General features: G+C 41.0%; 1 protein-coding gene across 1 annotated transcript in view; it reads right to left on the bottom strand.

Moving 5' to 3' along the window:
* Window positions 1-6821: 6821 nt before the first annotated feature.
* The window catches only part of LOC137973039 (cystathionine gamma-lyase-like), a 23950-nt gene continuing 18447 nt past the window's right edge, over window positions 6822-12324 (bottom strand). Inside the window, exons 14-15 of the mRNA XM_068819755.1 lie at window positions 8084-8155; window positions 6822-7348 (exon numbers count right to left, since the gene is read on the bottom strand). Of these exons, the coding sequence (XP_068675856.1) occupies window positions 7328-7348; window positions 8084-8155 (93 nt within the window). The 3' untranslated portion in view covers window positions 6822-7327. The remainder of the gene's footprint in view (window positions 7349-8083; window positions 8156-12324) is intronic.

Raw genomic sequence — 12324 nt, 5'->3', positions numbered from 1 at the left:
AAACGGCAGCTGAGATTAAGTACAAAATAGATCACACCAAAACGAGATTGATAGTGCCTTACCTCAGGTTACCCGAAAAGATTTTAAGAAAACCAAAGATGCTTATTTCGATCAACCTCCCACCGATTACGAGACAGATCATATGGTGATGGTGGAAGCGAGTAGGACTTTCAACACCACGAATGATCCGGACAGTGTGGGTAACAGAGTTCCAGAGATTACTAAACTGCAAAATAACATTCCAGATCAATTTGGAATAGCTTTCGTGTTGGACGACGATTTGCATGGCGACGTTAATTTAGATTTAGATAAGAACAACCATGGAAAGTGGAAGTTGTTTTTCGATTTACATTTAACAGAATATGGAGGAACGGACCCCTTTAAAGGAAATCTGAACAAAAATGACCCACACAAATATGAATAAAAAAGTATGGGAAATGCAATGGGACTTTTGGGGTAAAGAAGGTAATCTCATGCGTCACAACAGTTGCGTTCAAGATTGGCAAAAACTTGCAAACGTTCAAAAATGAATGCACCACCACATAAATAGATTGGACGCTCAAGTAGAGATTATCATGCGGAGTGATGCAGAGAAGCAAAAAATGCGAGTGATGATATTCTCCCCCTTTCCGTCCCATAAAAAGTTATAAAAGATCCTGTTGATCTCATCTAAGGCCGTATGATTTGATGGCAGGGGAGCCAGAATATAGACAAATTGAGATGCAACAAGGCTCTTCAACACAGTTATTTTCCCTAACAGACTCAGTCTCCGGTATTTCCAGGAGCTTAAGACATTTTGTGCTTTTTCTATTTTTTCATCATAAGTTTCTTTTATACTAGCTTCAGAATCTGTGGATATCCAAACTCCTAAGGATTTAACTTTATTAACCCACTTAAGATTTTTTTCTGGGAAAAAAACTTCGTTGCATCCAGCCTTGGAACCTATCCACAAAACTTCTGTTTTCTTGTTATTAAGTCGTAAAACAGAGATAGAACCAAACTGCTCTAAATCTTGTAGAGCCGCTGTGAATGACTATTTAGAGCCGTCTAGGATAATTGTAGTGTCATCAGCAAACTGGCCAAAAGTTCCTCATAGATAATAAAAATGTAGGGAGACAAAGGGCAGCCCTGCCTAACTCCTCTGTCTAAAGTGAAATAGCCGCTTGCCCATCCATTATTTAAGATGCAGCTTTCAATATTCTGGTAACATACCTTAAAGGAGCCTTGTCACCGGTGGCGCATGCGTGACAGCATGCCAAAATTTTTGAAAAAGTTTGCCAACTTTTTCAAAGGAGTGTGTGGGTGTGAATATGATAGAATATCTCACACAATCAAAGCCATCCGTGGTCACTTAAGTGAACCACATATCCTGTGGCGTTCAGAAACAAATTAACTATATATTCGTTGTCGTTCTTTGCTCCTTTTTTCTTTGATTTTGTTGTTTGGAAGGGGTTTTGATCATATGTTACCATGTCGAGTCGTGGCGGCCATCGAGCTGGAACCGGACAAATAGTGATTCATTCTCCTCAAGAAAGCAAAAGAAGAGCAGTCAAAATACCAATACAGCATCTACAATGAAGAGAAAACTTTTTAAGACGTGAATTCATGAGAAATTCGACGTATGATGTAATCGAAGTGCAAGCTGTTTCACTATTACCAAGGATCGAGGTCCATCTTCGTATTTCATTTCCAGCGAGTCGCTTAAATGTCAAGCATCGTCGTTAGTTGATAACACGTTTACTATCTTCGCTCTAAAATGTCTATTTGAATATTTTGAAGAAAAAGCTGCATTTAGATGAGAGGAACTGGATGCACTGGTTGTGTTTATTTGTTGCACGAATTATAAAACGGCAAGCGGTGAGTAAAACACTGCTGACTTTTTTCGCTGCTTATCGTCTTTCGACTTCAAAGTAGTCTCTTGGGAATAAATGCACTCCCTTTCAGCTTTGGAATGGCATGTTAATCTTGATAATATGTCTGGTTTATCGCAGAGAAAAAAATATTTATTTGTGAGTGCTTGAACCGCCGACAGTGTTCCCGGTCAACTGAATTCAACTGTCACGCAGAAAACAAACATGGCATCATATTTGTGTTCTATTTTATTTCTTGGACTCCAGATCATCGATAATTGATAAATATGCATTTTACTTCTATTCTAAAGCCGTATGTAGTCTAGACTTAAACAGAAAAAGCAAAAAAATTAACGTCTGTTAAAATGTGTATGTGAAAATACTGCGCATGCCATCCCATGACACTGCCCCTTTAAGGTCCCTAATTTTGCTGATTGGTAAACATGAGTGACATGTAGATTATATCGACTACAATAGTCTGTGTCTGTTGGGTCACCGAAGTCACGTACAGTTCATGTACAACATTTTTGATTGATCGTTCCACAGGCGCCCCAAGCTCAGTGTGAGCATGGCCTACAAAATATAAGGATTTGTATGGGAATCCCCATAAAAAGCTTAAGAAGATAATTACTGGGTTGCCGTATGGCAATCCCAGTCGGAAAATGGGTAGATTTCTCCGTTTTATTTTTCGTGTCGGTAAAAGTCTTGCCTGTCACTCCCCTGGTAAGTGGTGTCTTTGTGCATAGAGCCTTCTGCGCGTCGGCGCGTATTTTCTTAGGATCGAGAGGGTAGTGGAAATGAGTAGATTTCTCTGGTGGACACAGAAGAATCATTAACTTAGCCTGCAATGGTGTCGAAAGTCATGTAACACGAATGGCGTTTTAGTGAATCCTTAAACAAAATATACCTTTATGGAGCTCAATAATGGAAAGTCAGTTGGATAAACTAGGCAGGCGGTGAAATACAAACACCTGGAATCTTAAAAGCCACAAGTAATGGACCTCGACAACAATCTATCGCCCGTCGAGCCGAAATCAGAGTGAGCTGTATTTCAAATATTTTACCAAGTGTGCTGTTATGTAGAACACTGAAACAAAATGGAAAATTCTCTTGTAACTTATGGGTTTAACAAAGACAGAGAACGAATGGAACACCTGGAAGAAGTGGATCTGTGATCAACTCTGCACAGTCTTCAGTAAAAAAATATTTGGAAATGTGACAGCCAAGAATTATTTGAAAGAAAGCTTGTCGTCTATTTTGTGCTTCATTATTCAAGGAAAAGGTTCTTCATGGAAACGGTTTGATCCTGAAATTTTGTGAGGCAGTGTGGCCCAGTGGTTAGGGCGCTTGCCTTGAGATCCGGAGATCACGGGTTCAAGACCCGCTCTGACCACTCGTTGAATTTGTTCCTGGTAGTCCCTGGGTCAACTTCCCGGCTGAGGCTTGTTTGAGGTTGAAATGTGATAGGGGGGGATATTTTTAGTATTGCTTTCTAAGCAGGAAAGGGTCACGAAAATAAACAGGTCTGTTGGGAGCGTGCTTGACTTTCAACAAAATGAGCCCCAAAATCAGTAAAAAATTGTGACGCCGTTGAATAATAAAGTAGCTGCTATTTCCAAAATGATGGAATTACCTGGTGATAAATAACCTCGTCTTGGAGAGTAAAGTTTTTGACTTAGCAGAAACAATGGTCAACCCTGGGGGGTCAACCTCAAGAGTTTGGGCGATTGTGATCTTTGTTTTGACTTCGCTAATTTATTGTCAAACTTTATAACACTTGACAGAATAAGAAACTTAGAAAACCCGGTATCTTGTCATCATTTGACACAGATGCCTCACTGTTTGGCGAGTAAACATTCCGCGGTAAATTAATCACGGCGCCCGCTGATTTCCGGCGATGTCACTTTCAATTTGGCGATTTATGTGTGCAACCAAAAGTACAATAACAAAATTGAACGTAGCAAAAATCTCCCAAAATATTTGTGGCTGATCGTAACTTTTTATATTTAATATTCACGATTCAAAATTAATGTTGTTTTCATGTCGCAAATATGTTATTCTCGAGCGACCATCCTAGAAACTTCCTTCGGCTCTTTTCAAAAACTGTGTATCAATTTACTTTTGTATCGATATAAAACTAATATAAACACACTTAAATTTGTGGTGAAAGAAGTTGTGAGGGAGCTTGAAAATTATCAACATGTCAGCCCAGAAGCCAATGTTTCTCACTTCCCATTCAATCAATTCAATTCAATCTTTCTGGGTTCAGTACTTTGCTAGTAACCACGTCTTCTTAGGCTATTTACCCAAGACTTCTACCATGGCACTAATGGCATGATAGACAATCGTGCACTGTTAGAGCTACATATTACGCAAGGACAACTTGAATCTCCTGGAAGACAACACAGCTCAGTTGACATTTTATATGGAATAAATCGCTGTGTTACTTCACTACCACACGTAAGCAATGCGTGTCTAATTTTCTAAAGGGGACAGGAATTTCTTCTTTCTGACAAATGAGTAATTAATAGGCCGGTAGCCAGGTTTGTAAACTCAGAAAAGGATCTGTTTCGTCGTACGAACGTGTGAGGACCTGTGAGCCAAAGGGCCTCTGCTGGTATGACTTCTGGGTGACGACCCCTTAAATGGTCTTAATGACCCCCCAACTTCAAAAAACATTTCCTGGAATGCTGCACGTACCACAGGCAACCCAGTGTACCCTCACGGAGGGTCTAGTTCTGTGAAAAAATTAGCAATTAAAAAGCCTAACCTTATTGTCATTGTGGATAGCTTCCCTCCTGTGTTGTTATTTTCCAGATCCGACGCGATTTGAGCCATTTCTCAATTTCGTGGTTGTCAACGGTTATAATAAAATCCCAAGGCTGGAAACTAAATCCTCATGTGCCACCAATTTGAGTCAAATATTCCTAGATAAAATTCCCATGGTCAAAATTTCACATCACAAGGAATTGACAAAGATTGAACTTTCATCTCAACCCACCATCAACGCAATATCAGTCCTGCGAGCGACCTAAGCCAGTAATATTGCAGGAAAACAGCTTTGTAGACATACACTTCCACACCAAAGTGTCCACGGCTTCGACTGTTGATAACAAACTGAGCCTTACCGGGGTGGCACACCGTAGTTTTGTCAACCGCAAATTTCTTTATGCCCTTGGATCCTGACATGACATTGTCTCAGTCGTGTTGTCCAGTCACAGTCACGCCTACTTCCTGTTTACAAACTTCAAAAACACATTCCGAAAGCTGGAAAGCGTTGAAAGATGAGAGAATGAAAGCTGTAATGAACAAACTTCTTCGCATTCATGCTGCTTTGACTAGTTAATAGGACTTGTGCGTAGTAGGCTCATCGCGATCGTAACTGTATTTATCAAGCCTTCAAGGAATTAACTAATCTCGTACCCAGATCTCCCACGGTCATACGGATTTCGAGCATGCTCAGTGCCAGCGAGGCCCGAAATACTGGCTTTTCTATCAATGCGCATGTTCGTACTCTCTGTTGTGATTTTGGGTGCTTTTGCGGAATAAACATGGATTTCGAGAGTATTCTTGAAGAGATTCTTTTGGGTAAAGGACAAGGAAACCTTAAACTTAAGCCCAAACAGAAAGAAGCGTTACAGGCGACTGTTTTTGAACGGTCGAGATTGTTTAATTGTCGGAGCAACTGCAGAATCACTGAAAGGAGTGCTTAGGCTTAATCAGTAAACGAGTGCTACTTTCTTCACACAATCTCGTGCAAAGTGTAATTAGCCAAACCGTAAATTGAAAGCTAAAATGTTGAAGAGGGTTTAGGCCTAATCACTGAAACGAACAATTACGATGAATCAGTAAACGAGTGCTATTTTCTGAACACAATCTCGTGAAAAGTGTAGTTAACCAAACTGTAAATTGAAAGCGAAAATGTTAAAGAGTGCTTAGACCTAATCACTGCAACGAGCGCTATTTTCTTGTCACGATCTCGTGAAAAATGTAGTTAATCTAACCATAAAATTCAAAAATTGATCACTACTTAATTCGCGAGTCACGCTTTAAGAACGAGAAATACTGTTTTGAATAAATTACATACTTCAACTTGAATTTATTAGTTGATGCGTACCACGTAGCCAGCTACGCAGAACTTAATTCCAGCGGCAGGGTACGTTGGCTTTCATCGGTACCATTTACACAAATGTCGCAAATTTTTAAAATGATTTTCCTCAAATGTAAAGCTTTTCCGGCGTCAGAAAAAGCACAACGTTCCTCCGCACAACTGGCCCACACTTCATATATTAATGGGTGAAAGTCCTGAAGAAACATGAAAATTGGTCGCACACGAACAGATTGAACAATGCCCGAAGTCAGGAGCCCATCAAGGGGAGCCTCTATCTCCACTAATTCCTTGAGTCAACCCTTTCCCGAGTAGATTTATTTTAAGAACGGCTTTTTCCCGCGAAAAGTGTCATATTTCTGTGGAGTAAACTGCGAAAAGCATGTGGGTAAAACAATGACTGTCATAGCTCTGTTTTTATTGGCTCTTCGAACTGAGGGCGTGTGAAATTCCCCTGGGAGGCGTTCTAATAATAGATCTACTCGGGAAAGGGTTAACTCCAAGGCCAAGTATGGGAGATAGAGGCTCCCCTTGATGGGCTCCTGCCGAAGTTCAGTGTAAGTGAAGGAGCGAGCACTTCGGAAAGCTCAAAAGGTAGAGTTACCTACCAGAAGAGTGCCAAGGCGTGAGAAATGCTTGTGTTGGCGTGAGAGCGTGAGATTGCATCGAAATGCGTGACACTCACGCTCAATGCGTGAGACTTGTGAGTTCTGGCCGAGGGGGAGTGGGTTTGAACTGTGAGAGTTCGCATCTTATTCATCAACGCATGCGGAATAAATGGCTGCTGCTCTCTCAACTGATCAAACCGGTTTGAGGTTTAGCAAACGATATCGAGGAGCTAAGAAAAAAACGCAATAACAATAACATTTTTCTTTCTTTATTCTTTTATAGTTAATGATGTAAAATGGTCTATCAGTAAATCTGTAGTGCAGACAGTACTTTTGAATAACAGACAAAGGGATATTTGTAAGGAAAAAAGGCGTGCAGATAGTTTCCTCCGCCAAAAACAATCCTGCATGAAGAAATCATGGAAGATAAGTGTTGTGCAACCTAAAAATACCTCCACCCCCCGCCCCCCCCACCTTGCTCATGATACGTTCCAAGAAATAAGTAGAAATACTGGTTCAATATGACTGTGGAATAGTCAATGGATTTTGGTGTGAAAAGATGTGGTCTTTAACACCACAACAAACCAACACTCTAGTCTTGAGGGAATGTTTCTTTTTTCTGCAAACTCTTAGACTTTCAGGCCTTCGTGGATGACGACGATAATCTGTGGTCTCTAAAAGACATCAGTGTTGGTGGACTTGGTGAGACGTTGAGAGCCCGTATACTGGCATCTGCACTCTGACCTGTCACTCGGGCAATGTTACAAAAGCGTATCTGGCACCTATTATGAAAGACGCTTTTGGTAAATAGCTTATTTCATGAATCCAACATTGTTTTGTTCTTCAACTAGTGAATAACAGTCAGCACAGGGCCAAACGTCGGCAATAAACATATTATGCCTTCGGCCCTTGAAAAAGACTTGATATGGCTTATTGTCTCCGTTCTCAGTATTTGACTTGCAACGCGAAGTCAGAAAGTAGCACCACTCTAGCAATGTCTTAGCTTTAATTTGAACAAAGCTTTTACAATGTCTCATTGAGAGGCAGTCTTTCTCCTGTTAGTGTAACTATCCTACCTCTTGCACAGGCCACTACCGCACACGGAAACACGTGAAGGTTGGAAGTATTGAAAAGGTCTGATATGCCCAACACAATGTACCCTTATCAACAGAGAAAACTTAACCCCTTCACTCCTGCCAGTGATCCCAACCCACGTGCATACGAGGCAGCTAAGTATCCATGTTATAAACTAGAAGGGAAAAAATTCTCAGTCTTGTGATTATGAGTATTTTTATACTCATCTATGCAAACTGTATTCTATACGTATGTCCTTCCAGCACCGCACTCCACATCCCTCATGGCGGGAACGACCAAGGACGACTGTATTTGCAGGACACAAGTAAAACAACGAAAGCTGCCTGATTGAAACTGACAGCTACATTATCCTCCGTCAATCAAATATGACATAAATTATCCCTTATTATCATCAACATTACCAGTGTGTCATTACCACTCACCGCTTCTTTCAATGCTACATCCAAATCTTCAATTAAATCTGCAGTGTCTTCAAGTCCAACCGACAAACGAATCTAAAATGCATCCCAAATGAATAAAAACAAAATTTCTCGAAAACTCGTGAAAATCTTGTGGTTTGTACCTGGCATGTGAAAAGAATGAGTGTTTCCTGGAAGCCGATAAAAGAGCTACCTTAAATTTTCGAAAAATGTCAGCGAGCTCTAAATCAGCTCCCACAAAATTTTCAAAACTTTGCCAGTCTCAGATTGCTAATGACTATTTAGCAATAAAAAAATGGGCATCACCGAGTTTATTTTTGATATAAGCGAGTGAAGACAAAATATAGGGTGTTTTTGGAGAGCTTTTGCGTTGCTATGGTAACCTATTAGACCCTGCCTAAGAAGAGAAAACGAAAAACATTTCACTCAGTGCCCACTCGCTGATAAAAGAAGCACGCAAAGCTGTATCCTCTGATAGGGACCAACACCAGAATCAATCACCTGAGACCTCATGGCGAAATGTAAACAGAGCTCTGAGGAAACTGGACGAAGCCTATGCCAATGCGGAAGCAGAATACATCCAAGGCAAAATAGACCAAATATCCCGTCAGCATAATAATAATAATAATAATAATAATAATAATAATAATAATAATAATAATAATGGCTTTATTACAGTGTTTCCACTGAAAGGTGGCTCTTCATCTGTAAAATTTACAACAATACTAAAATAATAATGACCATAGTGATATTAATAATGTATGATATTAAAGACGCTACAACAAAGGTAAATAATCAAGGATATAGACAAATCAAGAAGTCACATGTGCATTTGCCCTATTTATCAGATACGTCCTCACCTGAGTTTTAAAATCACTAAAAACTACAGAGTTCCTTGCAGCAGAGGGTGATGAATTTAAAACATTGGAGGCACTGTCCTGGAAAGTACCCATCTCAACTCAAGGGGCACTTTTAACGTCGTCTCTCTCGTGTAGGATTGTGAATGTCTAGCTTAAGATAGGACGGCCAGTCATTACAATGCAAAGCTTTAAAAACAGTGTTAAGTAAATGATTCTCTCTGCGTTCCTTTATTGGCATCCATCCTAGTTTGCTTAAATCTGGCATATGCACATAGTGCCCAAGAACGAAACCTGCATCGGCTAACTGAACACGTTGTAGGCGTTTTAATAGATATTCCGGGATTGGATGACTAACAATATCATTGTAGTCAATTTTAGATAAAATCAGGCATTCTGCCAGTTGCTTTCGGGCATGGAAGGGAGTTAAGTGCTTTAATTTTCTAATTAAAACTAATGTAGCGCAACAGGTAGAGCACTTCAAGTTCATCTCCTTCCAGTTAAGGTGTTGATTGACTTGGGTTCCCAGTAGGCGAGACACAAGAGTAAGCCATCCATTCACATGAAAGGGGGTTTGGCTACAGACAGGAAAAGTAGCTGGTTTAACCACCATCAAAAACTACTAAGGAGGGGCCCCGACAACCGCAGAAGAACAAGACCTACCAAAAATCAAGATTGCCGATACACTCAATATAAGCAAAGACCCCTTCAGCGTAAAAGAGCTCCAGACAGTTGTCCTGTCCATAAAGGTACAAAGGTCTCCTGGTCTCGACAACATCCCGGCACTTATCTGGAAGGATCCCATTTTCCAGAACTTGTTACTGGACATCTGTAACTGCACATTTAGCGAACATGTCCCTCCATCTGCATGGCTGAAATCCTGCATTATATCAATACCTAAAAAAGGAGACTTGTCACTACCTACAAACTACCGATGGATCTCTTTGACCCCCATTGCTGCCAAGATCCACAATAGGCTCCTCCTAAATCGCATCACTCCACAAGTAGATCCTTTGCTGTGAAAGAACCAAAACGGGTTCAGAAAAGGTCATTCCACGATTTCACATATCCTGTCCCTACGACATATGATAGAAGAGATGCGAAAGCACAACAAGGAGCTGACACTATGCTTTGTGGACTTCAAGAAGGCGTTCGACTCAATAAGCAGACAAGCTGTTCTTGACATCCTTCCACTCTACGGCATACCCAAAGCGATTGTGGAAGTGATTAAGCCACTCTACATGAATACCAAGGCCCCCGTTACAACGCCTGACAGAGAAACAGAGTTCTTTAAGATCTCAACAGGGGTACTGCATCATTGTCCTCCACTATATTTGCATCTGTCCCTTGACCCATTGAATAACAGAGGTCTACAGATTCAGCCTAGACGCAGCATTAGCCTGGGTAGCGTGTAACAAGCTTGAGAAACTTTGGCACTCAACCCTGCCAAATGACACCAAAATCTACATGTTCCAGTGCCTAATAGAGCCCATTCTTATGTACGGATCAGAAACCTGGACACTAACACAGAAAAATCAGAACGACTAGATGGAACTTATACAAACCTCCTCCGTAGGGTGCAAAGTATCCAATGGAACAAGCACCCTACAAAGGAAAGAATTGACGGGAAACTACCTTTGATTTCAGACACATTTAGGTGCAGGCACCTCCTGTTTGTAAGACACTGCCTGAGGGCAGAGGATTAAATCATTTCGTCGCTCCCCCTATGGAAGAAAAACATCCCGATCCGAAGTCGTAGAATGACTTTCCCTAAAATGCTATCGAGGGAAACATGCATTGCCCCAGCGGATCTGGGTAAAGCTATGTTAGAAAGAAACCTGTGGAAAACTGTTGTGCAAAACATCCCGGCCAGTGCCGAAGGAGATCGAAGGATGATGATGATTACTTCACAATAGTGGGCGCATTTTGTTAAGCAACAAGTGATGTTTCATATGGAACCATAACATTGCTGTTACGTGATACAATATAGTAGTTACAACTGTTTTAATACGGTGTCTTAAAAGTAATGAAAGTGGTTTCAGCCACCTTAATAAAGTTCATTATCATTATGATTATCAACACGCTGGTTTCTGATCTTGGCTTCCGGATTGTCTCTGTAGGTGCCAAAAAAACCCTGCCTTCTTGGGACTGTTCCCAACTCCCCCAGAACCAATGAAAGTACCTTGGTTTTAACTCTTCACATCTTCCCAATTTCTCTTGCTAGGTCTTGGTATTTATCTACCCCTTCCTCTTCTTTTGCCCTTTCATTCATGCCCTCTGGGATTGCTACATCAATTATTTGACAGGTCTGCTGTTGTTTGTTTACAACCACCAAATCAGGTCTTCTTGCTGTGATCGCGTAGTCGGTTTGGATAGTGAAGTCCCAAAGTCTCCAGGGCACTCTCCGGTACATGTTCATTCCACTTTCTCCCTCGCTGGAAGCTGCATTTTCCCGCCAGGTCCCAATGCAATGCCCCCGCAACATTGTCATGCCTCTTAAACTCCAACTGAGTAAGTTTGGGGCATCCACTCACAATGTGACTGGCAGTTTCACTTGCCTGACAGTACATTCTACATTTAGCATTATCAATACTTCCTTTGATGTAATTTGTCCTAATTTCCGGGTTTTGGGCAGAAACGATAAGGGATTTCATCTCCCTCTTTAGCTTTCCTCTCGTCATCCATGCCCAGGTCTTATCATTTCTTTCACTCTCCGTTAGTCCGAGAAACTGGCCACAGATGACCTTCTCTTTTCCATTCTTCCTTGCTAACAGCTCTTGTTCATTCCTTGAAGTCTTTTGGTGTCTTTAGATCATGGCACTCCACTTCTACCTTACTGGCTGCTTGGATAAATATTTCATCAAGCCACAATCATAAAAAACTGGTAAACAAAGAAGCACTTTCAAAAGGTTTGTTTTCAAACCAGAAGAAAATTTACATATGATCCTCTGCTAGCAACACGCTCAGCCATCGTTCACACATCTCTTACCGCAACTCAACTGAGCAAACAAAACTAGCCCCTGATCATCTACTAACCGCCTCTTCGTCTTCACTTCAATTCTTTCAGTTGATCATTTATAGCGAACGTAGAAGCTGAGGACTCGTAGACTTTATTTAAAACACTTTAACGTAACGCTCCTCGGAGTTAAATCCTACTTGCCCGCGTAAGTGCTCGTCCTCTCGAGGGCATCTCTACGCTTCAACAAGACAACGGATTTTTATCCAACATCACTCTTGATCAACTCTCACTGCCTTACGAAACTCCTAAACTCTTCGGAAAAAATTACATCACTCTTAAACCGCTCAAGTGATTTTCAATTTTCGAAATTACTACAAACAAGTTCCGCAAGCATATTTTCCCGCTAATTACACAATGGCAACACCTCA

This window comes from Montipora foliosa, chromosome 10 (assembly GCF_036669935.1).
Source record: "Montipora foliosa isolate CH-2021 chromosome 10, ASM3666993v2, whole genome shotgun sequence".
NCBI classification, from domain to species: Eukaryota; Metazoa; Cnidaria; class Anthozoa; order Scleractinia; family Acroporidae; genus Montipora; species Montipora foliosa.
Note: the sequence above shows the minus strand (reverse complement) of the source record. Positions and strands in the feature narration are given on the sequence as shown.